This window comes from Taeniopygia guttata, chromosome 25 (genome assembly GCF_048771995.1).
Source record: "Taeniopygia guttata chromosome 25, bTaeGut7.mat, whole genome shotgun sequence".
Classification (NCBI taxonomy): Eukaryota; Metazoa; Chordata; class Aves; order Passeriformes; family Estrildidae; genus Taeniopygia; species Taeniopygia guttata.
In genome coordinates, this window is record NC_133050.1 from 4639354 (window position 1) to 4665092 (window position 25739).

A 25739-nucleotide genomic window follows, 5' to 3' on the forward strand; every position below is an offset into this window, starting at 1 on the left:
ATTCACTGCCTGCTTTTCCTTGACAGGGAGGTGACCTCCCTCTGCTGCCCGCTGAGGTTTGGGGTTGATATTTGGGTAGTATTTGTCAACAGACCAGACCAAACACCACCTTGATTTGTGTTCTAAGGCACCTGCTGTTTGTAACAGGGATTTTCATGAGAGAGGTAGCAAGGGGAGGGCGTGTAATTTCATCTCCAGGCTGTAAAAATCCATTTCTGCTTGTACTTGTTGATAATGTAACTGTGACACAGCTAATACAAAATGACCCGAATGCACTGTCACAGAGTTGTCATAATGAAGGTTGGTCTGTACCCACAGGTGCAGGATGCTGCTCACAGTTTGATGGAAAACTGGAACAACTGGGGTGTTTTTTCTCTTTTTTTTTTTTTTTTTTTTTTGTGCTTATGGTCCTTCAAATATTAAATTTTTTTTTCATAGCTGCCCTCTCTGCAGTACTTTCACCTGCAGTTGTCCAGGGCTCCATAAAATAACCTTTTTTTTTTTGAACTAAAGAAAAACTGACTGGACGAGGAAGACCAGGTTTGGGTGAGGGTGGATTTTTTCCAAGGAATTCCAAGGGCAGAGCGGGACCTCCTGTAAAATGAACATTTTGTGTGGTCATCAGTTGCTTCAGGAGTATGTCGCTGTCGAGGCAGGACGGGAATGAGAAGACTGACTCAGAAGACTGCTGAGAGTAAAACTCCGGTTTATTCAAAATACACCGCTCTTTTATTTACATTCTTTCCCAACTCTTTCCCTGGCTTCTGCCTGGCTAGAAACTCTCCATTTCTCTATTTGACTGAATCTGAGACCCACAGGAGTATAGATTAAATCCTTGGAGATGTAGATGTTAGAAAAAGAACAGAAATTACCCCTTGGAACGAAACCAAACCTGTCAATGCTGGCTGGTTTTGTCTGTCTTGGTACCTGGGGTACGAGTGCCACGAGGACCTCATTTCTGGGAGGGCTGGAAATGGACAGTGAGGGGTTTGGGATGTGAGAAAATCACTGCCTGGAGAGGCTGGGGTGTGTTCTGGGAAATGCAGGCACTGGGAGAGCAAATCCTTCAGCTGACTGTCAGAGCAAGACACACTTTTTGTGTCTCTTGGAGATCTCTTGGGTCACTTCTTCTGTCTCTCGTGTAGAAATTCTGGCCCACCTGCCATAATTAAAAGTCGGGATACAAAATTAGGTGGAAGTGCAGGACGGTGTGATAGGCAGGATGAGTGTGGCTCCAGAGAAGGGAACAGGAGTGGGAGTGAGCAGGATCTCATGCCCAAAGGTGGCTGGGGTGGGTCAGAGGATGGAGGATGCGCTCCTGGAGGCAGTTTGGGTGCATGAGAAGAGGCTGAGAGTGCCCAACAGGAGAAGCATCACCATATGGGACTATAAAGTGAAGGGAAAACCCCCTCGTGATTCGTGCAAGTGAGTAAACAATTGCTGTCCCTACCTGCCTGCAGGCAAGAGGTTTTGGTGTGAGTCTGCTGTTCCAGGCTTGGCCAAGGACACAGCCTGGGAAGCTCCTGCAGTGTGATTCAGCCCAGTTTGTTTTGAAAAGCCCCACAAAAACACAAGCACATGTACAGGAGGCATGGAAACTGCAGCTTGTGTTGGGAGCACAGTTGCTGGGTTTGTACACTTCAGCCAGGAAGAAAGGAATTCTTGTTGAAACTTGTTCTGTCTGTTGCTCTCTATGTAAACTTCACATATTTTGTGGGATGCTGCATCCACAGAGTAATCAGAAGGCATGGGGGAAAAAAAGAGGAAACATTTGCAGATAGTCCAGTTTCCATTTCTGCTTTGCTGCTGCACATGATTAGCACATTGAACATAACTGCTAGCGCTCACTTACAAAGACTGTGAATAAATCATTCCTTTGATCTTCTTCAAAATCCAAGAGAAAGAAGAGATAGGGTAGGATAAGGATTGCATTAAGTATGATAGTGTTTAGAATTTCTCAGTCTTGAACATTCTTTATTCAGAGACCGACATATTAAACATTTAAATTATTCCCATTAAAACATTGTTCCCTGGTACAGCTGTCAAGAGGAAATAGAACATAACTAGGACATTTGTGTCTGGCCAAAAGTCACCAAAATCTCCAAGCATTCCCAAGGAGAACTCTCAAGGAAAGTGTCAGAATCCCAAATGACCTTGACATCACCTCCGAATCAATAGCTTGACATCTGATAGAGACAAGTGGAGAATGCTCAGCGATAAAGGGAGCTCGTGTGGTGCAGCAGCAGAACTCAGGCAAAGAATTAAGGGATAAGGAAAATGTCAGACTATAGAAATCAACGAGATACTGTTGCCAAAAATTAGAATTCTCACTTTGGGCTGTAGGAAAGGAGAAAAGCGGTAGAAGAGGGTAGGCAAGACTCAGAGGCTGATCCCCATCCTCTGCCTGTGATACCACTCCTGTTGTTCTGAAGCTTTTCAACAAGATGTCTAGGGACAAACTGTAAAGAGTCTAGAAGGGAGAAGGAGGAAAGGAATAAAAGATGATCAGATCTGAAAGTGAGTTTTATCTGGGGAAAGAAGGAAGGAAAGAAGGAAAGAAAGGGAAGGGAAGGAAAGGGAAAGGGAAAGGGAAAGGGAAAGAGAAAGAGAAAGAGAAAGAGAAAGAGAAAGAGAAAGAGAAAGAGAAAGAGAAAGAGAAAGAGAAAGAGAAAGAGAAAGAGAAAGAGAAAGAGAAAGAGAAAGAGAAAGAGAAAGAGAAAGAGGGAGAAAGAGAAAGGGAAAGGGAAAGGGAGAGAAGGAAGGAAGGAAGGAAGGAAGGAAGGAAGGAAGGAAGGAAGGAAGGAAGGAAGGAAGGAAGGAAGGAAGGAAGGAAGGAAGGAAGGAAGGAAGGAAGGAAGGAAGGAAGGAAGGAAGGAAGGAAGGAAGGAAGGAAGGAAGGAAGGAAGGAAGGAAGGAAGGAAGGAAGGAAGGAAGGAAGGAAGGAAGGAAGGAAGGAAGGAAGGAAGGAAGGAAGGAAGGAAGGAAGGAAGGAAGGAAGGAAGGAAGGGAGGGAGGGAGGGAGGGAGGGAGGGAGGAAAGGAGGGAGGAAAGGAGGGAGGAAAGGAGGGAAGAAGGGAGGGAGGCTTCAGTACCTGCCGGGCTTTCTGAGCCACTCACCAGCATTCCCAGTATGTTTGCAGGTACTCCAGGGAAGCTCCTTCTCATCTGCAAAGCAGAATTGCAGCCTAAGCCACTTTTCCCATCCTGTAATTCCCCTCTTTAGCCACAGACTGGGGAGAAGTGGCAAACTGCAAACGGCTTGATTACCCAAACTTGGGTGATCCCTGTCCAAGGAGGTAGGAAGGAAAACTGAAAATATTCCTGCAGTTGGGCAAGTTGGAGCCAAACAGCACTGTAAGAATGTGTGTGATTAGATCAGGACCAGTTGCTGTGTGTGAGCTCTCTCCCTGTTAGCACATCTACCAGCTCATCAATGTCCATGGAAGCAAAAGGCTGCATCTGCCTTTAACTGGGACAGATAAACTGCAGGCAAGCCAAATTCCTAGGCATGCCTGCACATGTCTGTGCAGAGCTATAGTCTCTCTTGGTGATCTCATTTAAACATAGTCAAAATTATTAAAAGATGCTGCTATATGGATATGACAATTCGTGCAAATAAAATTGTCATATATTTTATCGTTATGTACTGTTAAGATACTCTTCTAAGAAGTTTTTAAAAACACACAAGCCAGCGACAGGGATTGCAACACAATGTTGAAACCACCTGGACAAAGGAGGGAGGACTCCATTCACAAGCATTCACTGAGAGCTGCTGCTGGGCCGGGTGCTGAGCACAGGGCTGGGCACACAGAGATGCTTTTGTTCTTGCTGAGCTCCCACTGAGCCAAAGCCTGGCCTGCCCCTCCTCTGGCCACGCTGGAGAGGGGCTGGGGCTGCGGGGGAGCTTGGGAGGGGACACAGCCAGGACAGGTGACCCCCACTGACCCTGGGGATACCCCAGACCATAGGGCAGGCATCACGCTCAGGGTATAAAGTGGGGGGAACAAGGAGGAAGGGGGGACATTTGGAGTGATGGCTTTTCTCTTCCTAGGTAACACTCTAGGCTGGAGGGGGCCCTGTCTCACCAGTGGGCAGGGTCAGCACCAAAGACACAGACACCAACTGAAGGAATTGTGTCATTTATATCATGCACAGCTGCAAAGAATTACAAAAGGATAAGCTCAGCAAAGCACATCATCATTAGCAAAGCATTACAAAAGAAGCTCAGCAATGCATCCAGTCATTGCTACCAGAGATTGCCTGGAGTGATTAAGGACAGATCCATCACCAGTTAGCCTCAGGCTTTACCATCATCCACAGCCACACATCAGCTGGGGGAAGCCAAGGACTGGAGAGCCACTCCCAGACACTGGGAATTCCTGCAGGTGCCTCCACCTCTGCAAGCAATGAGGCTCCAGCCCCAAAGCTGTGAGAGGACCCAGCTTTTACACTGTTAAACAAACAAGCTGGCATCACTGCCACTGCGAGAACATCTGCTTTCATTCTCCTGACTGCTTTCTCCCAAAGCCTGGCCAGGGCTGAAGGAGGAACCAAGGGAGTTGACTTTCATCCTTCACCCCCAAACAAGGCCAGATGGGGCCTTGTCTGTTTCTAAATACAGAAAGATAAATCCATGTTTTATCAAGGAACACATGCATTGATCGTGCTGTTAATCATGCTTCCTTAATGAGTGGATACAAATACAACATTTGCTTGGAAGGTTCATCTAGAGGTGAGCTTTGCCTCAGGGCCTGTTCAGGCCTTGATCACAACCTGTTCAGGCCTTGGTACTTTGATCGGTCCTGAGACCTACAATCAACTACAACCTTTGTAACAATTCTTTCAGTAACACAGCTTAGATTTAGGTATTAGGCATAAAGGCATCTCCTCTTGTTCTACAATTAAGTGCAGTTTAACTTCATTACTCAGAGCTATTCACGTTCCTTTTAAAACATGCCTAAATAGTTGCTATTCTCTGTTATTTATCAAATGCCTCTCTTTTCTTGAGACTGTCTCTTTTAAGAAAGGTCCCAATACTCCACTTCCCAGCACAAAGTGTCACAGCAACTCACCAAGTGCACACACTGCAATGATGACAGGCCCTGCCACCAATGCATTTCACAGCAGCCTCTAATTTGGCAGCCACGAAGCCAATCCCACCAAGAAGAATTTTCTTCTGCCACTCTTCTACTGCTCTTTCTGTCAAGGTGATTCCTGCCTGTTGGCCTTCAAACCCATCACTGCTAGCAGTGCAACATCCCCGTCCCCTGATAGCCCAGGTACCTCCTTGGCCAGCAAGCAGATAATCCAAGGCCATGTGGTTCTCTGGAGTCCCCATTTGTGTTTGTTTGAGCTCATAGATTGTGCTAATGGGCATTTCAACAGTATCATTTGCTACCTCTTCTAATAATCCAATGCGCTATTGGACATTTTAAGAGTATCATTTACTACCTCTACTAATAATCCATTCAGCTCATTCATGTCAACTCCACGGGATGGGGCAGCGCACATGGGGCACAGGGTGAACCAGAATCCTTTGCTTTCGGAAACCCAAGGCACTCTTTGGGTGGAAAATGTTCTCTGGGCCCTAAGTCTTCAGTGTGGTCGTTGCTGAAGGACCCTAAATGGGGGCCCTGCAGCTGGGAGCGGTGTGACACTGACACAGACCAGCTGCAGCACCCCAAGTTCTACTGACATTGGGAGTGATGGTAAAGCACAGAAATCTTCTGACACTGTAGCCTCTATAACTGTAACAGGGTTTGGTTTCTCCTGACGGGAAATCTGAGTGAATCCTGTCACACTGATCGTTGTATTCCCGTGTCCCACAGCACAGGTTTCTCTAACTGTCCCTTCATTGACTCCGTTACGAGGCAGAGCCCATTGACAGAGTTCTGGCCACCCCACAGGGTGGGCCCTCCAAGGGAACCCCATTCCTCCCAGCTTCAGCTGAGAACATACCCAGCAATTAGTGACACTGTGTGCTTTGGCTACCTTGGTCTTTAAATTTTCAAAACATTTTGATGACTGATCCCTTGGTGAAACTCTGGAGGTGTTTTGGCAAACGTCAGTAGTACTTTAGTGACACCGTTCTTCATTCTTTTTGCTCAATGTCATTCAGGTTAGGAACAATAATTCTGTTGTCCATGGAGCTGGCAACTTTTTAATTCCAGATTAATGCCCCCAAGGTCCTTTAGTGTTCAGCTTTACCATGTTGTCTGTGGGTAACAAGGCTTGGTGGGGCCCTTTCCCTTTTGGCTGGAAGAGGGCCAGGACCTCTGCTTAAAGAAAAAAAAAGGAAAAAGAAAAAAAATACAATTAGATGAATTGTAAAAGATACAAATAAAATCCAAGTGTTAGTGAAACAACTTCTGTAACTTTGCATTAAGAGGTAAATGATCTTTTTAAAAAGAGAACTCACTTATTTACATTGTACATGTGCTGATGGCATGGATCCATCTTACTGACCTCAACAGCCTTTTTTACAGTTTTTGGGGTTTGTTTCCAACATTGTTATTTTAAATTGTGGTCGAAGCAATAGGAAATTGATTGGGGCCCTTCCAGCTCCAGGCAGGACTGGGAATCTCAACTCTGTCAAACCCCAAATCCTTTAGAAGATGACCTTCCTTCTCACTCTGGGAATGAGCTGCACATTCCCTCTGAAATTGTCAGGGGTTTCTTACGGATGAAAAATCCCACTTACGGCTTTTTGCTCTGGTTTGGAAGTGGGAAGGGCAATTCTCCATCCATCAGCTCCAGACTGCACTGCCTCAGGAACACGGCTCACTTGCCAGCTTTGGCCCACTCATGGCACTTCTAGAGGAGGAAGAAAGTGCAACTGCACACTTCCAGCCAAAAAGAAATGAAGAATGAATAGTGGAGATCCAGGCGTTCCTGCGGAGATCCAGGGGTTCAGCAGGGACTATGGGGAGTTTTGGTCCTTGCCAATTGGATGTGTGTCCCCAGCTGCAATCTCCTGGCCTGCAGGGGAGTCTCACTCACCTGCCAAAGCAGAAAGCTCAGGCACTGTGCTCCAACGGGCTCGTCTGATGCAAAGCTGTCAGAGCAATGTGAGGGCACAGCCAGCCCAGCTGTGCCCGGGGCAGAGCCCAGCAGAGCCCTGGCAGAGCCCAGAGCAGCCTCAGCACCCGCAGAGCCCGGCTGCAAGGAGAGAAACCAGAAAGCCCCGTCAGCTGAAGGCTGCTGTCCCCTTGTCCCAGCTGCCCACAGAGCCCAGGCCATGCTGGCCGTGCCCAGAGCTGTGCCCAGAGCTGCCCATCACTGCTGCCTTTGGGAGCAGAGCAGGAGGGCAGGACATTCCCAGCCTGCAGCCAGCCACAGCACATCCAGCCCCTCAGCAGCTGCCCAGAGCAGGAGCCTCCTTGTGCTTTTTGCCGTCTCCCAAAAGCTCTGATCCCACCATGCCAAGCAGACGGGGACTCACCTCACGCCATCCTCCGCTGGGAGAAAAGCTGGTCCCAAACGATGTCCTCAGCCTTCTCCAAGGGCAGGGCCCATCCACGCTGCAGCTGCTCCCAGGCACTTCCCAATCCCGACTGGACCTTACATAGAACGCTTCCTCTAGAAAAACAAACAACAAACTGTTGAAAAGAGATTAGAGACAAGGGGAAACAAGAAAAAACTCTTATCTCTGTCAGAGGTCTGAGGAAGGCCCAACCCCTACATGCTAGGGAAAATCCCACCCATGGGGGAGAGAAGGCCACACTTTCTCTCTTCCCTCCTGCACTGCCCCCCAAAATAATGGTGATCCCAAAGCAAACAAGGGCAGTGGAGCAGCCCAAGCCCTTCCTTGCCCGCAAAGCAAAGCAGCCCCTGCACAGGTTCTGGGGTCCCACCTCTGCTCCCGCCATGGGGGTTTCTCTGTGCCGGGCTGGCTGCCCCAGCCCCAGCCCCAGCCTCAGCCCAGGCCATGCTGGGGGCTGGGGGCTGTTGGCAGGGCCAGGAGACAACTCCCATCTTGTATCCACCCCAGCCCACGCCTCCAGCCCTGACAAAAAGCAGCTGGGCAGCCGACTGAAGTTGCATCTGCCCCAGCAAAGGGAGAAACTTTTGTTCCCAGCCAGTCTGAGCAATGCCCAAATCTGGGAGCATTTCCCCGGCTGTGGACTCATCTGCGAATTCGCTGTGGAGCCTGGCTTTGAAGACGGTGCCACAAGTCCATCATCTTCAGCTGCCAGTGGCCAGGTTGAGGAAGAGGTTGTCATCCTTGATGTTTTCGTCGCTGTCTCCAGCAGCAGCAGCAGCCCCACCTGGTACAGCTTCTCCAAGGACTCCTTCTCCTTCCCTGGGGGTCAGACCAGGCTGTCAGGGTTCTGCCCAGGGCCCCAGCTGTCAGGGAAGCAGGACAAGCAAAACCAGCTCGGATGGCAGCCACCAGTGCTGGGCAGAGCAGCTCAGCTCCAGCACAAGGCTGAGTGTTCCCACCCAACAATCCCAGTGCATTGATACAGGCAGGGAAAAAAGTCTGGGTTTCCTTGCTTCTGATTGCCAGGGCATGTGTGGACCTGTAACTTACCAGGGCCCTGGAGCAAAGTGTGCATGTGGCTCTCTCCCTTTTTCTATGGCAGGTGAATATCCTGTATCCAAGGATCACAGAACAGGTCTTCTAATGAAGGTCTGTCCAAGAAGTGCATGGATAAACACCACCTGATAAGATCTTGGCACTCTGGGCAGAGAAACCAGAAACCAGCGGTCAGCTAGAGAAGGCTCCTGTCTGCTTTGCCCCACTCTTCCCATGCCCAGGCCATGCTGCTTTTGTGCTCAGAGCTGTGCCTAAACTTTCCCATCAATTCCCTGTTGTGGAGGAGAGCAGGAGAGCAGGACATGTGCCACCTCCTCAGCGGCTGCCAGAGCGAGATGCTCACAAGCTGCTGCTGTCTCCCAGCACTGGTATTCCCCCGTGGCCAGAGATGAGGATCCACCTGGAGAGAGCCGCTGTGGCAGCGAGAGCTGATGGTCCCAGCTGATCTTCCGGCCCCTCCTGAAAGGGTGCTGCCCGCAGACCATCTGGTGCAGCAGGATGCCCAGGGACCAGATCGTTGCTGCCTCGCCATGGTACCAGCCCAAGTGGGTCCATTCTGGGGGGCTGTATGACAGTGTTCCTATGGAATACAGATGGAGTTCATCAGGGGGATGCTGCTGCTTCCAGAGCCTGGCCCCAGCATCCCTGGGCGTGCAGGGGCCGCCCCAGTGGCACACAGGGCGACTGCTGCACTCTCGCCAGCACCTGGGACATGTGTACAAACTCAGGGCTGGACAAGAAGCCACTGGTGCTGGAAGAGGGCAGCAGAAGCCCCGGCAAGGCCTGACCGTGACATGCAAGGCAAAAACCCACTCAGGGCTGGGGGAAAAATCATCTCCTTATCCTCCCTGCCTGCAGTGCCCTAAAAATATTATGAAGCCAAGGCAAACAAGGTGAGTGGAGCAGCCCAAGCCCTTCCTCTCACCTGCACACCAAACTGGCTGGTGCACTGGTTCTGGCTCCCTCCTATGCTACCCCCACCCACAGGTGCTTTTGTCGGGCTGGCTGCTGCTGCTCCAACCCCAGCCCCAGGCAGAGTGGTGGGCAAAGGCTGCCAGTGGAGCTGGAAGATGCCTCCCCACCCAGCCCCGCTCAATAGAAACTCAGGGGAAGGCTCAGTACCCTGACTGGCAGCAAAAGGGAGAATCCTCGCTGCCACACCCAGCTTGGCCTGTGAGATGTTGGGCCATGAGATGGCGGGACCGGGAGCACACCCCTGCCCGGGCTCACCTGCAAAGTGAGTGTAGGCTGTGTCTTGCAGGTAGGTGCCACAGCCAAAGTCGATCAATTTTGCCTGGCCAGTGGCCAGGTCAACCAGGATGTTCTCTGGTTTGATGTCGCGGTGCAGGACCCCTCGGCTGGTGCAGTGCCGCACGGCCTCCAGCACCTGGCGGAACAGCTGCCGTGCCACCTCTTCAGACAGGAACCTCCGTGCCCGAATGAAATGCAGGAGGTCCTGAGACCGCTCTGGCCGCTCCAGCACCATCACGATGTTGTTGGGGAGCTCAAGCCACTGCAGCAGCTGGACCACACCAGAGAAGCCAGTGGACACCTTGTCCAGCAGCACGATCTCCAGAGGTGCGCTGGTGCCGTCGGGCTGCGGGAGGACCACGGTGCCACCAGTGGGACTGATGTCCTGCCAGGGCTGGGGAACCCCTCAGCCAGCCCGGGATGCTCTGCGCCCTGCGCTGGCCCCACGCCCGCTCCCCATCGAGGGGTCCTGGTGGCTTCCCCCATGCCGGGCCTCGCCTCATCCCCGCCCGGCACGGCCCGGCTGTTCCCGCTGGCCCCGCTCACTCACCAGCTCGTCCCAGTGCCGGACGCGGTTCCGTGGCACCCTTTTGATGGCCACCTGCAAACCAAAGGCACCACCGGGTTCAGCTCGCCGCCCGCCCTGCCGAGCCCCATCCTCCTCCTCCCTTCTCCTCCTCCTCCTCCGCCACCTCCTCCTCCTCCTCCTCCTCCTCCGCCTCCTCCTCCTCCTCCTTCTCTTCCTCCTCCTTCTCTTCCTCCTCCTTCTCTTCCTCCTCCATCCTCCTCCATCCTCCTCCTCCTCCTCCTCCTCCTCCGCCTCCTCCTCCTCCTCCTACTCCTCCTGCGCCCGCCGCCGGCCCCGCCGCTCACCGGGGCACCGTCCGAGAGCCGCGTGGCTGCGAAGACGCTGCCGAAGCCGCCGCGCCCCAGCAGCGAACCCACTCGGTAGCGCTGCTGCAGCGCCTCTTGCGCCTTCCCTGCGGGCGGGACGCGGCTGTCAGCGCTCGGCCCGGGGCCAGGAGCGGCCCCCGAGCGCCCCTCAACCGCCCCGGGCCGGCCATCCCCAGGCCTTCGGTCTCGGGAACGGGACACGGGAGGCTCGGGGCCGGCGGCAGCGCTGCTGAGCAGTGGAGCTCGGGCCGGGGAAGCCGCGGCAGAGGCGGCGGGCGCGGCCGTGCCGCGTGTGTCCTCCGCGGGGCCCGGGAGGAGCCGGGGCCGGGGCCGGGGCCGGGCTCGGGCCAGGCGGAGCCAAAGGGCGGCGATGCCGCCCCAGCCCCAGGCACTGATGCCCTCCCAGCAGCGCCACCGCCAGCACGCCCAGAGCCGGGCGGAGGCGAGACCGCGGCGGGGCGGGCGGGGGCGGGGACGGGGCAGCCCCGCCTGGGGCCGGGGGCGGGCCGGGGGCATGGCCCGGCCCGGCATGGGGGAGAAGGAGGCGGGGAGAGGGGAGGGACAGCGGGTGAGGGACACCGAGAGGAAGGTGTCCCACAGCCGGAGAGAAAGAAGAGAAAGAGAAAGAAGAGAAAAACTGCTTTTGCTGCCGCTGCTGCCGCCGCTGCTGCCGCCGCCGCCGCCGCTGCTGCCTCTGCAACTGAAGCACCGAGGCCGTTTGTCCACGTGTCCGTTCCCCGCTTGCCCAACGGCCGAGCCCCACGCGCCCCGGGGACAGCCCCTTCCTCTGTCCAAACACGGGAACTTTGCAGTGTTGAGCCCAGATCCAGAGTCCTGACTCCTGCACACTGGCAGAGAAATCCCCTCCGCTGTGTCGCTGCTGTGCATTGTCCTTGGTGTAGGATTCATACGTGACCCAAGCACTGCACTTATGTCTCCAGCGTTGCTTTCCAGTAAAAACAGGGGAAGGAAAACTGTGTGTAGCTCATGGTATTTTAGAGTGTTTATAACTTGCTAAGTGACCCATCTTAGAGGTGAGATTCAGTTGGAATTCACATCATGGAGAAGTCGTGCAACATGGAAGAGGGGAGCATAGAAATAAAGAGGAAAACATTTTTGATAGTTTCTTTCATCTTCATTTCACTTCTGGAAAGCTGTTGCACTTTTCCAGGAATCTTCTCCTGTCTGCTCTTGTCAAGAACCTCTCATGGAGAACAAGGTCGAGCTTCTGTCCCAAGATTTGCCACCTACTGCAGCTTCTCTTGGCTTTCCACACTGCACTGTGTGTGCAGCATGTATTTTGCAGCAAAGCAGGCCAAATGTTTGGAGAACGTTACATGTCCTTTCTTTTCCTGGGGGTCTGGGGAGTTGTGCCACTGGTGAAGTGGCACAATTGTGACTGTTTGTCCTGGTTTAGGGCAAATGTTGTGAGGAAACCTCCAAAAGGAGTCCGTCTACAAATCAAGTTCAAGTGGCCCCTCCCCCTACTATTTCAGGAGAAGACTTCCCTGGAGAAAAATGAAAAAAACCAGTTTATTTATCAAGTAAAGTATTCACAAGCATGAATAATATGAAATAAAACCCCTCTCAGTTCTGAAGAGATGGCAATTCAGAAAGTCCTTTTTGTGGGTTGTAGTTGGCTCACTAGGTCTCTTCTCAGTCCCTCTGGCCCTGGAATGCAGGGTCCCAGACCTCGGTGGGCCACAGGTGTGAGCTGCCGGTGTTTTTCTGGGTTTTCTGTCCAGAGCTGGGTTAAACAGTTCCAAGAAAAAGGAAAGCCACAGTCTGAGCGGAGCCTTCTCTTCCTCAGGTAGCTGAAAACCAAATTGCTACACCTGGGCTGTGAAGACACCAAGAAGCTTCCAAAGCTGGGCACTGGTGGTCCCAGCAAACACCACACCTGGCTGGTTTCAGGATTGGAAATTTCTGGCTTTGGGTTTCTGTGCCAGCAAATTACTGGACTTTGGTTGTTCTGGCACCAAAAAATTTCCTAATCTGTGCACTGGTGGTCCCAGCAAACAGCAGATCTGGATGGTGCTGGAGCCAGAACCCAGAATCTTCCAAATTTTGGCTTTCTGTGCCAGCAAATCTGTGGTAGGTAAGGGACAGGCGAGCGGAAGATCACGGGATGTTACGGAAAGATAGACCCCTCCCCTTCTCCCTTCCCCACGTTATCTATTAACCCCAGAAGCCCCAGAAGCATGTAGCCACACCTGCCCCGGTAAATTTCCACTCCCGACTAAACCCTGAGACCCCCCAACCCCCCTCTGACGTAGCAAAAACCCCCAAGACTATTTAAACCCACGAGATAGGATAATAAAGGCTTTTCGACCGTCTGCCACATTGGTATCTGCGTGTGTTGATTAGCCCGAGCGGCCTGGAGAGGCCAGGCCGCCGTGCTGCCACCTGAACCAGGTTGCTGGTTGCCCTTTATAAAGGCAACATACTGGTGCCGAAACCCGGGAGAAAAGAAGAAAAAAAGGAAAAATTCCCCCGGCGGACGGGATACACCTGGACGGGAGCAGCGGCCGGAACGGTCAAACCGTATCTAGGCGTAGGGGAGACGTCCCCGGGATCCGCGAGCGTCATGGACGCAATAGCAAGGATCGTAAGTGCCATTCATACGCAGTGGGGTATTGGGTGTAAGCTCAAGGATTTTCATCTTGCCATAGCGAGATTGCTTGAGCTAGGGGCAATTGAGCGCCCTGTGGATGTGTTACATCCGGAAATATGGGAAAAATGCACTGCCGCGCTAGCCGAGGACACAAAATCCTCAGGCAGCGGCAAAAACCTTAAAGCATGGGGCAAAGTAGAGAAAGCCCTACGCAAAGCAATAGAAGAGCAGGAGACATGGAGCGCGGCGCGTACGTGTTTATTAGTTACTCCCAAACTCGGTGTGGGAGCGGGAACGCAGACTGCCCCTGAGAGTGATTCGCCCGGCGGCGGGGACCCGGGGGGGCTCAGCGCGACACCCCCTCCCCCAGATCAGAGCCCACCCCCCGCCGCAGAAACCCCCCGAGACACCCCCGCCGCGGAAAACCCCCAAAAAACCCCCACCGTTTGAACCCCCCGAGAGACCGCAAATTCCTCTGTCCCGCCGCCGCCACCGGCCCGCGATCAGTTGTCGGAGACGCAACGGCACGCGGAGCGCTTCTGGCAAGGGCTGGCGAAAGAAGCCCGAGACGCAGAAACCGCGGCTCGGGAGAACGTGGCCGCCATGCCGCCTCCTTATCCCCTTGAAAATGGCACCGGGAGCCGTAGAGAGGGGCGGGGCCCGGGTAGTCTCGGCGCGAAAACCCGGGAAGTGCGCGATCTCGGGGATGCGTGTGCGTGGGAGAAAGGGGCGGAGAGCGGCACGGAGCGCGGAGCCAACCAGCGGCCGCGCCAGGCGCCGCCACCATATAAGGGAGAAACCACCCCCCGCAGGAGGCGCGGCGAGCCGGGGGGGCGGGAGCGGAACCACCCCCACGGGGAGGAGCGAGCTCGGGGCCGGACAAAACGGCGCGGAGCCCCGGAAGTGCGCTGGCACTTGTCTTCCGGTTCGGAGAGCAGCGACAGCTCCACCAGCTCAGAGGAACTGACGGAGGCTGGCTATGACTCCGAGACGGACGAAACGGAGCCAGCACAGTTTGAAACAAAACCGAGTAAAGTTCTAAGCCGCGCCGAAAAACAACTACAATACGAACCAGCCCAGTTTACTGACTGGGGGAAAATAAAGATAGCCTGTGCTGAATGGTCCCCAGCGGCCGCCATACAAGCCTTCCCGGTGAGGCTCGCCGGTCCGGAAGGAAACCAACAAAGGGTATATACCCCGATAAACCCAAAGGATATACAGTCAATTGTCAAAGCCATCGCAGAAAAAGGGATCAACTTGGCCATAGTCACCACATTAATCGATGGTCTTTTTAGCAACGATGACTTGCTTCCCTTTGATATCGAACGAATAGGGCGCATGATACTTGATGGTGCGGGAATGATTGTCTTCAGACAGGAATGGGAGGATAATTGTAGGAAGCAGCTAGCCCAAGCGTCTGGCGCGAGGCAGCCCCTACACAGATCGAGCTTATCCAGACTGATAGGAAAACATGATGATATGATCACGCCGCAACAACAAGCTGCGCAGATGCAGGCTGAGGAGGTCAGGGCGACCACTCGGGCTGCCAGAGAGGCTATCCGCGCAGCCTCCCGAGTCGTGGCTAAGCCGGCACCGTGGTCCACCGTGAGGCAGGCAGAGAGCGAAAGCTTCACACAGTTCGTAGATCGCCTGCAGGCAGCGATAGACTCCTCCACCCTGCCGGCAGAGGCAAAGGGCCCCGTGGTAGCCGACTGCCTGCGCCAGCAATGTAACTCGATTACCAAGGATATTTTACGCTCCCTGCCAGCCGGAGCTAGCCTGGCTGACATGATCAGACACGTAGTGAGGGAGGAACACCTGACGCCCATTCAGGCAGCCGTCCACACCCTGACCAATGCCATGGCGTGTTTCAAGTGCGGTGAGGCGGGTCACATCGCGGTGAGCTGCCCCCAGCCGGCACGGCGGCCTGCCGCAGCGCCTCCACCCCAAACACGCCCGCGGGGATCCTGCTGGGGTTGCGGGAGGAAGGGGCATCTTGCTAGGGAATGCAGGTCCCAGCTCCAGGGAAACGGAAAAGGGAGGGGGCCTGCGGGCCGCACCCAGCCTCCTCCCGCTGCGAATATGAGGCGGCCCATCCATGCCAACCCCCAATGGGGCGGGGAGCCCTCGTACCCCATTCTCCCACAGGAAGCAGCCAACTTCATACCCTTGCCAACGAGTCTCACAGCACAGCCTGCGGCGCCTTCATACCCACCGCCACCGCAAGCAGCGCCTGTGCCACAGGGTCAACAGGGGGCAGCCCAAGTCGGGACCCCTGGGTGGCCCTGGCCCTGAAAATAGGGAAGGAACCCCCGAAAGTTTGGGGGACATGCCGCCTCTATGGCAGTCGAGACCCCCACGTAATAGGGCTTCAGTTTTGGGCAGACACAGGAGCAGACTGCACAATCCTACCCCAAGCCCTATGGCCCCGGCACTGGCAGTACAAGGAGGTCCCTCCAGTGAACGGGGTGGGAGGGTTGTCCCGAGCTTGGAAAAGCACCCAATTGGTAGCTATAACGCTCCATACAAAGAAAGGACCAGAACAAACAGTAGCAATCCACCCCTACATCTTGCAAAACTCCCCACCCCTGATAGGAAGAGACATCCTTGCTATGCTAGGAGTCAGGATTACAAATTTATAATGAGGGCCACTGCTGTACACCCACTGCTGCCAATCAAACTGACTTGGAAATCACCAGACCCCGTATGGGTTGAGCAGTGGCCCCTGTCAAAGCCTCGAATGACAGCCTTGCTGGAACTGGTCGACCGCGAGCTACAAAAGGGCCACATTGAACCCTCCACCAGCCCGTGGAACACCCCTGTGTTTGTAATCCCCAAGAGATCAGGAGAAGGCTACCGCCTCATCCACGACCTGAGGGAAGTGAACAAGACAATTCAGCCCATGGGTCCAGTTCAGACACTACTGCCCGCGAACTCAGCCATCCCCAAAGGGCAGCCGTGCGCAGTGCTGGACATCAAAGACTGTTTCTTTTCAATACCCCTGCATGCCGAGGACAAAGAACGGTTCGCCTTCTCCGTCGTGTTCCCGAACGGCGAGCGACCTAACCTCCGCTTCCAATGGAAGGTGCTACCTCAAGGCCTTGTGGACAGCCCGAACATATGCCAGATTACCGTGGACAGGGCACTGATGCCAGTCCGACACTCCCACCCTGCTGCGACCATCATTCAGTACATGGACGACATCCTCGTCGCTGCACCATCAGCAAGCCAAGTGGATCACCTAGTGTCCACGATCACGGAAACCCTCCAGGCCAACGGTTTCGAGATCGCGAACACGAAGATCAAGAGAGGACCGTGCGTGACCTTCCTGGGAGTGGGGATCACAAACTCCTACGTGACCCCACCCAGGATAAAGGTCCGCCGAGACATCAAGACCCTCCACGACATGCAGCGACTCGTGGGATCTCTGCAGTGGCTCCGCAACATCGTCCTAGTTCCCCCAGAGGTCATGGACCCCCTGTATGACCTCCTGAAAGGAAAACACCCCTGGGACCCCAAGGAGCTGATGCCGCAAGCAACGAAATCCCTCGACTTCATCGAACATCAGATGTCCACTAGCCTGCTTGCCAGGTGGAACCCGAGCGTACCACTGGACTTATACGTCCACTTCACACAGAAGGGAGGAGTGGGAGCACTTGCCCAAGGACCTTCCGAAAAATCCCAGCCGATCCAATGGGTGGTCCTCGGAAGACCAACTCACGCATTCTCCCCAGGAGTTGAATGCGTTGCTAACCTCATCATGAAAGGCAGGAGACTCGCCCTGAGACACCTGGGAACCGAGCCGGCAAGGATCCACCTCCCCTTCCGCAAGCGACCAACCACGGAGTCAACTGCGATATCGGAGCACCTGGCCCTCGCTCTCACTGGCTTCGGGGGAGAAATTTCCTACGCCACCAAACCACCTTGGACCCAGTTACTGACCATTGTCGACATAGATGTGCCACCGAAGGTCATGGACCGACCGCAACCAGGGCCAACGGTCTTTACAGATGCCTCCTCCATGACTTCTACCGCAGCAGCAGTGTGGCAAACAGGAGAAACATGGCATTGCGTCAAAACATGCGACCCCACGCTGTCAGTGCAACAGCTGGAAGCAGCAGCAGTGGTCTTGGCGTGCGGACTTTTCCAGGACGAACACCTCAACATCATGACAGACTCTATATTCGTGGCAAAGCTCTGCCTAGCCATGTCAAGACCAGGTGTGTCAACATCCACAACGGCCTCCATGCTTGAAGAGGCACTCTCCTCATGCCAGGGCACCGTGTCCGTCATTCACGTCAACAGCCATAACCCAGTCAAGGGCTTCTTCCAGACTGGCAATGACAAAGCAGATGCCGCAGCGAAGGGAGTGTGGACGCTGCAGGAAGCTCGTCAGCTGCACGAGTCACTCCACATAGGGGCCAAAGCACTGGCGAAGAGATGCGGGATCTCGACAGCGGACGCGAGACACGTAGTGGCCACCTGCCCTCACTGCCAGAAGTCACCCCTATGGACCGGTGGAGTCAACCCGAGGGGCCTCAAGGCGTCAGAAATCTGGCAGTCAGACTTCACCCTCTGCGAACTGCTAAAGCCCCGAGCATGGCTTGCAGTGACAGTGGACACCTACAGCGGAGTGATCATAGCGACACAGCACCTCAAACCCAACTCCAAGGCCACGATCCAGCACTGGCTGACAGTTATGGCATGGCTTGGTATCCCCAAGCAAATTAAAACTGACAATGCTTCCAATTTTATCTCCAAATCAGTGCGGGAATTCGCCTTGGTGTGGGGTATCACCTTAGCGCAGGGAATCCCATATAACAGCACCGGACAGGCCATTGTCGAGCGAGCAAATCAGACCCTAAAAGCCAAGTTAGAAGTATTGGCAAAGGCAGAGGGCTTTGCCAAATCCATCCCCTCAGGAGACCAGACACGCATGCTAGCAACCACATTACTAGCACTGAACCAATTCCCTAGGGGAGATGAAGCAAACAGTCCCATTCGAAAACACTGGGCCACCCAGACACTAGAGGAGGGCCCACAGGTCATGGTCAAAAACGAGCTGGGCGAGTGGGAACGGGGCTGGAGACTGGTGCTTATGGGACGAGGGTACGCGGCAGTTAAAAAGGAGGACAAGATCAGGTGGTGTCCACTCAGGTCGATCAAACCTGACCTTCAGAATGAAACTAATGGAAAACTGTGAGTTTTCGTTCGCAGGACACGCTCGTGGACCGTCCCCGCGATACACACACCCCTGCTCCAGAGAGAGATAACGGACCACCAAGCCACCAGACAGAACCTGAGCGTCCCACGGCGGTGAGACCCAGACTCGCACAGTGTCTCTGTGCAATCCTGCTGGTGGGGCTTGTGGCCGGGGGGCAAGCCGACCCAGGCCACTACCCTCACCAGCCGTTCAGATGGGTCATGCAACATCTTTCAAGTGACAAGGTGTTCAAAGAGGTCACCACCACAAACGCTCCATCCTTCGTATTCCACATAGCCGATCTGTTTCCAGGGCAACCGAAAATACGGCCCTCAAGCCCGCACATCATACTCATGTACATATCTTACTGGTGCCCAGCGTCCAACCCAGGGAAAAGGTACTGTGACTACCCGGGGTGGGGACATTGTGGATATTGGGGCTGCGAAACCATTGTTACAGATGCCAGACCATGGGCAGACGGGTGGCAACCGCAGGAGCCCGACAAATTCTTACAGTTCACCTGGGCACCCTTTGGCTGCGGAGACCACAATGCACAGCCCAGACTACGGGGATGTGTAAGTTATAACATGACTGTCCTACAGCCAGATCACCCTAGCTGGGCCACGGGTAGAACATGGACAGTGGTCCTCAGAGGACCGAGGAGGTGGGTGAATGTGAGAATTACCAGGCTCCAGCCGCCAGCACCTCGACCAGTGGGACCCAACAAAATTATCAAGAATGTGCTGAGAGGGAAAAACACAACCCACCCCAAAACCTTGCCCCCAAAAGTCACTGACACCCCGACCAGCCTTGCAGATACCCCCCAGATAGGCCGCACGGCTGAGTCAGACCCAAACCCAATCTTTCGCATGCTAGAAGCTACCTTCCTAACCCTAAACGAAACCAAACCAAACCTAACTAACTCCTGTTGGCTTTGCTATGATGTCAAACCCCCTTTTTATGAAGGCATTGCTTTGGACACCCCCTTCAGTTACTCCACAGCCAGCACCCCCCACTAGTGCAGATGGGACACTCCCTGCAGAGGAGTCACCCTGAGTCAAATCACAGGACAGGGCAGATGTTTTGGGAATGCAACCTTAGCAAAGCAGAAAGGCAACTTCTGCACTAAAGTTGTCAAACCCAACAGAAAAACTAACAAGTGGGTGATCCCATCTGCGTCTGGGATGTGGGTTTGCCAAAGGTCCGGAGTGAGTCCTTGTGTGTTCCTTGCCAAATTCAATGACTCTACCGATTTCTGTGTTCAAGTTCTGATTGTCCCCAGGGTCTTGTATCACTCAGACGAAGAGATATACCATCTTCTCGAAGAACCTAACAGACTCCACAAAAGGGAAATCATCACAGGTATAACCATCGCGATGCTGCTCGGCTTGGGAGCAGCTGGCACAGCCATGGGTGTCTCAGCCATCGCAACCCAGCAGCACGGACTCTCTCAGCTGCAAATGACCATCGACGAGGACCTGCAGAGGATCGAGAAGTCCATCTCCTATTTAGAGAAATCAGTCTCTTCGCTTTCAGAAGTGGTCTTACAAAATAGGCGAGGACTGGACCTCTTGTTCATGCAGCAGGGAGGACTGTGTGCAGCCTTGAAAGAGGAATGCTGCTTTTATGCAGATCATACGGGAGTCGTTAAAGACTCCATGGCAGAACTCCGAGACAGACTGGCTCAGAGAAAGAGAGACAGGGAGACCCAGCAGAGCTGGTTTGAATCCTGGTTCAATCAATCACCTTGGCTCACCACTTTAATTTCCGCCCTGGTAGGTCCACTGGCGATACTGCTTTTAGCTATTACCATAGGACCATGCCTGCTGAACAAACTAGTCTCGTTTGTTCAGGCCCGTCTGGAAAGGGCAAACATTCTGTTCATAGGCCACCAACAAATGCTGTAAACCGAAAACTGCAAACACGGTCAGTAGCTAAAGCATTCAACACCTGCCTTGAAAAAATTACCCAGATTTACCAAACCACCCTTTCCTTAACAAGTTGCAAGTTTGTACCTCACCCCAGTGCCTATATCTACGACTACCTCATTTTGTATGTGATAAGGAGGGGGGAGATGTGGTAGGCAAGGGACAGGCGAAGCGGAAGATCACGGGATGTCACGGAAAGATAGACCCCTCCCCTTCTCCCTTCCCCACGTTAGCTATTAACCCCTGAAGCCCCAGAAGCATGTAGCCACACCTGCCCCGGTAAATTTCCACTCCCGACTAACCCCTGAGACCCCCCAACCCCCCTCTGACGTAGCAAAGACCCCCAAGACTATTTAAACCCACGAGATGAGATAATAAAGGCTTTTCGACCGTCTGCCACATTGGTATCCGCGTGTGTTGATTAGCCCGAGTGGCCTGGGCGAGACCAGGCTGCCGTGCTGCCACCTGAACCAGGTCGCTGGTTGCCCTTTATAAAGGCAACACCCAGGGCCCGGGATTTGTGCCGCTTCCGCTCCACAGAGATGCAGGTAAGGGGGAGAAACCAAACTCTTTATTAATGGAAGGGAAAGGGAAGGGATGAGATTGGGAAAAAAAAAAGGGGATTGGCAGGGTCTGAGGGCTGGAGGGAAGGAGCTGTCAACAGGGAATGGGGAGGGAGCCATCAACAGGGAAGGGGAAGGCAGAAGCTATGGGAGCTTGCAGCAGGCACAGCTGTGGCCAGCATCAGGTGTGCCTGGGGCTCCAGTGACGTTGAGTCCTGGTGCTCTCTTCACTGTCTCCTGGTACTCTTCTTGGGATCGTGGTTCTGTGAATCCAGCAGATGACCTTAGTTCTGCACATCTCTTCCCAAAAATTTCCTGAATTTCCAGGTTAGTGGAGGATGGGCTGTCATCTTCGCTCATGACTTCAAGGGCTGGAAGACAGATAAACTACCACAGTCAGAGCCCAGAGGGCCACCCAGCAATTCTTCTGCTAAGGCCATCTCTCCCAGCTCCCGCCATGCCTAACAGAGAGGAAGACCCAACGGGATCAGCCGCAAGGCGCTGGTCACGAATCCCCCCACTGGCGTCCCTGAAATCTCTCTGTGCCCTGCCCACACCAGCCCTTGTCCACACAAGGAGCGAAGCTGGCCACAGCCGGGACAGGCATTGCAGCTCCCTGGCCGGCATTGCAGCTCTCCCAGCCAGCCCCCGCTGACAGCCCACTGCCCTCACTCACCCTGAGTGAGAAGGTGAAGCTCGACTGGCTGTCCCTTCAGGTAGCGCCCGGCCATCCCTGGGAACACAGAGCCTGTCAGGCCCAGCGGCACAGCTCCCTGCCAGCGGCGCTGCCAGCCCTGTGCCCACACACCCTCCTGGCCCGGCTCGTGGCTCACCCATGAACCTGACGGCCGCCTCTCGCAGGGGCTCCTGTGGGCTCTGCAGGTAGGGCAGGGCCCGGCGCAGGTGCTCGGCCGCGCTGCTGCTGTCCTCTGCCAGCTGCAGAGAGCGGCAGGAGGGAAGGGTTGGCGCGGGCTCAGCCCCTGGGCCGGGCGCTCCCTGCGCAAACCCCGGCCTCCCCTGCCCGCACAGCCCTGAGGCGCGGCCAGCAGCCGCTGGCGCCGGGCTCTGGAGGGGGCAGAGGGCCGGCTGCTGCCCGGGGAGCCGCGGTGCCGTCCCGCAGCCCCGCCGGGCCGGGGCTCCATCGGCACCCGGCTCGGGCCGCAGGAGCCTGGAGCAGAGCCCGCGCGGCCTCGGGCTGCAGCAGCGGGCAGGGGCACAGCTGCCAGCCCGCACACCGAGCACCGTGCTCAGGGGGCTTCTCCAGGCTGGGGCTGCGGCTTCCCGGCCCTCCTTACCAGGCACTCGGCAAACTTTGACAGCTGCTCCTTCTTCAGCAGCTTCTTGAGATTCCTCTTCTTCAAAAACTCGGCCACACCAAGCAGCGTTTCCCGAGAAGCCTGGAGAGCAGCCGAGACCCAGAGATGGCCCCAGAGCCCAGGGCGCAGGACCCGCGTCCCTGTGGCAAGGGCCTGGAGGAGGCTGCAGCCCGCCCGGCGCCAGGGCAGGAGACAGCCCAGCCCCCTCCCAGAGATCCACCAGCATCACACAAAACCTCACATTTGCCACGCGCTGGTTGTCCTCATGGCAGTGCAAGAAAAGTGGGAGCAAGCTCTGACACAAAATCTTCTTCATGGGCTTTTCTCCCTCATCCACTAGAAAGTTCATGATCTTGTCAAAGAGTAAAATAGAGAGCAAGCGCACATAGCTGCTGTCCTTTAGAAAAGAAGAGGATAAGACTTTTAAGACCAATTATTCCAGGCTCACCAGAGACAATGTCAGAAAATCCATAAGGGGAAAGTGTATGCGGGCAGTCTGTGCCCATGGCTGTGGACATAGAGCCTTACATGGTCAAAGAGCAGGAGGAGTGCCTCAGCGAGCTTTGGGGCAGTGGTGCTGGATACCAGGATGTCTTTGTGCTGGAGGACATTTGTGAACACACGGAGGCTCATGCTGACCACCTCTCCATCTGCATCCCCCAGCAGCTCCAGAAGGCTTTGAGACAGCGGGTACATTCTTCTGGCCTGTGCGGAACACAAGGGTGGGCTGGGGAGCCGTGGATGGCTGCACGGCCAACACCGCCCTGGCACTGCAGGCCCACCCTGCTGCTGCAGGGCCCACAGGCCAAAGGCCTGTCCCAAAGCACTGGGGCAGGTGAGGCAGGAGAGCTGGGAGCAGCTGCCTCAGCTCCTGAAGCCCTGCCAGCCCAAGGGGCTGCTTTGCCCAGCGCAGCTTCAGCTGCTGCCCCCTTCTCACCATCGAGGGATCCTTGGTGAGCACCACAAGGCCTCGGAGCGCCAGGCGACGCCGCTCCCTGCACTCGCTCCGCAGGTACCTTGACATCATCTCCAGAACGCTGTCACCGCATTCACTCAAGTCCAGGCCCCCGAGGACCTGAAAGGCACAGGGCAGTGACAGGGGACCCGGCTGGCAGGAGCCCAGAACCGCACAGGGCCGGGCCCAGGCAGCAGCACGGGGCGTGGGCACCGTCCCAGGCACTGCGGCCGCGAGAGGGCAGAGAGCCGGGAGGCAGCTGAGGCAGGCAGCGCTGGCCAACAGGCTCACCTCCACCAGGAATGCCAGGGAGGGCAGATCCCAGCACGGCTCTTCCCTGCTCTGTGGCTGGAGCAGGCGGAATGCAATGCGGGAACAGAAGGGGTCCAAGACATGGCACAACACCCTGGCAAGGGGGGAAAAAGGCCGTGAGGTGGGAAGGCCAAACCCCTCCCAGGAGGGACTCACAGAGTTCGGGTCTTTCCCCAGCATCCCTGGAGAGGATGTGGGCGCTTTGGGAGGCGGCCCCTTCTGGGCACCCTCCTCTCCAAGCCTTTTCCAGTTTCCTTGGCTGTCCCTCAGTGAAAAGGCCCTCTGGCCCATGACCGCAGGGACTGTGAGGGGCACCTGGGCACAGGGCACAAATTGGGGACCGTGGGGAGAAGGGGGTCTCACCTGGCCAGCAGGCCCACAGCAACGTGCTGGGTGTCAGCACGCAGCAGCATGTCCCAGTCACGCTTGCGCTCCATAGCCAGCACCACATGGTCCCACTGCAGTCGGCAGAGCAGAGCCTTTATGGCCTGCACTGCAAACCTGTGTGCAGAGCAAAGCCCAGGTCACACTGGGAGTGCTGGCACTGGCCACAAGGGCACGGGAAGGACAGGGGGACTGGGACCTGTTGGGCTTGCAGTGAAGGTGGTGTGCCTGCCAGCATGCTCTCCAGAATGTAGCAACTTCCTCTGATGGTATCTGCTGTGTGGTGATGACAAGATGGAAGAGCAGAGCCACAAACAGGCGGGGGGAATAAAGGTTTATCGCCTCCTGGCACTCAGGCACCTGGAGAATCACCCAGAGACCCAGAGTTGCCTGCAAGAGAACAGCCCAAGGCAGCGCTCAGTGACGAGGTGTCCATGGGGCAGGGCCCAAGAGCCGACGCAGGGGGAGCAGCAGGCCTGGTGCCCCTGAGCCTGGCCCTAGCCCAGGTTTCAGCCCAGCAACTGAATGATGGAGAGGATGGAGAGCTGCTGGCAACCTGGGGGTGAGCAAAGGCCAGTTCCAGAAACTCACAGCCAGGGCAAAGACTTCCTCGTTGTCCCCATCAGAGGTGCACGTGCTGTGCAGAGGCCAGTTCTCCATCACACAGAGCAGCGTTGGCAGCACCTTTTCCACTGTGGGACTCGATGAGCCTATGGTTCTCCACATCATTGCAGCGGCTCTGTGGGATCAGAGCTCTGTGTCAGGGGCATCTCAGTCACAGCACCATGCCCTGTGCACCCGTGGGGGCCCAGGTGACAGAGCCCCTGTGCCCTGAAGGGCAGGGGGGGAGCGCTGGCAGCAGGCTCAGGGAACAGAGGGGCCCGAGGCTCCTGGGCCTCTCTGCCTGTCTGGCAGAGCCCATTGCACAGGCTGTGCAGGGCCGTGGGCCCTTAAGGCTGCTGAGCCCTGAGCTCTCAAGGCTCGTGGGCCCCGTACCTGTCACACGCTGGGGCACAGCGCAGGAGGGTCAGCACCAGGTCAGCAGGGTGTTCTTCAGCCAGCCTCAAAATGTCATTCTTCAGCCAGACATCCACAGTGACTTGGGACATGAGACGCTGGTGGATGTTCTTCACCTTGGCTGGCACCTGGAGGAAGCATGGGGGAGAAATGGAACATTGTCCAGGGAACAACTTGCCCAGCTATTTCAAAGAAGTGCTTCCCTTCTTCCACACTGTGCTGGCCTCAAAGGCTGAGGGGGCCCAGAGACCATGGCTTGAGGGGACACACGATGCTGGGAGGCCTCCAGGCCTGGCCCCAGGCTGCTTACCTGCTGCTGAGAAGGAACACAAGGGTCCTTGAAATAGTCGAATATGAGTTCCTGACTCAGAGTTGGAGAGGGCATGGTGTCAGTATTTGCGATGCCCTGAGTGTCTCTGGTTTTGGCGTTTGTGATGTCCACATCCTCAGTCATTGATGTGAGAAGAATCTTTGTCCGAGTTTCAGTCACTGAGGTGTCAGAGTTCTCTGAGCGCTCAGGCAAATCTGGGCTGACATCAGGCTCAGCCTGGAGCTCGGTCAGCCCCGAGCCAGGCTCGGCCGGGCCCTCAGCTGCTGCGCTGCCGGTCTTTCTACGTCGAATGCACGGGAACTTCCAGAACGTCTGTAGGAGAACAAAGGAAATGAAAGCCAGGGGTGTTCCATGGAGTGCTCCAGGCGTGCTGCTGGGCTGAGCAGTGACAGCAGGCCCAGCCCAGGTGGGGATGGCTGCAGGCACCTTCAG

General features: G+C 55.3%; 1 protein-coding gene and 2 long non-coding RNA genes across 6 annotated transcripts in view; 1 reads left to right on the forward strand and 2 right to left on the reverse strand.

Annotated features, from left to right (window-relative positions):
- LOC140680592 (uncharacterized) overlaps nt 1-25739 on the forward strand; it is a 402733-nt gene that overhangs the window by 182583 nt on the left and 194411 nt on the right. The window lies entirely within an intron of this gene.
- LOC140680607 (uncharacterized) lies at nt 727-6269 on the reverse strand. 3 transcript variants are annotated; one of them, XR_012051966.1, is made up of 4 exons: nt 5073-6269; nt 3118-3165; nt 2332-2470; nt 727-2186 (listed from the first exon to the last, which is right to left on the reverse strand). It is a non-coding gene; the product is annotated as an uncharacterized lncRNA (long non-coding RNA). The 3 variants fall into 3 exon arrangements; XR_012051965.1 differs by lacking the exon at nt 5073-6269 and having other exon boundaries at nt 3093-5066; XR_012051964.1 differs by lacking the exon at nt 5073-6269 and having other exon boundaries at nt 728-2186; nt 3118-4038.
- The window catches only part of LOC121468058 (nuclear pore membrane glycoprotein 210), a 55170-nt gene continuing 55018 nt past the window's right edge, over nt 25588-25739 (reverse strand). Inside the window, 1 exon segment of the mRNA XM_072918322.1 lies at nt 25588-25619. Within this exon segment, the coding sequence (XP_072774423.1) occupies nt 25588-25619 (32 nt within the window).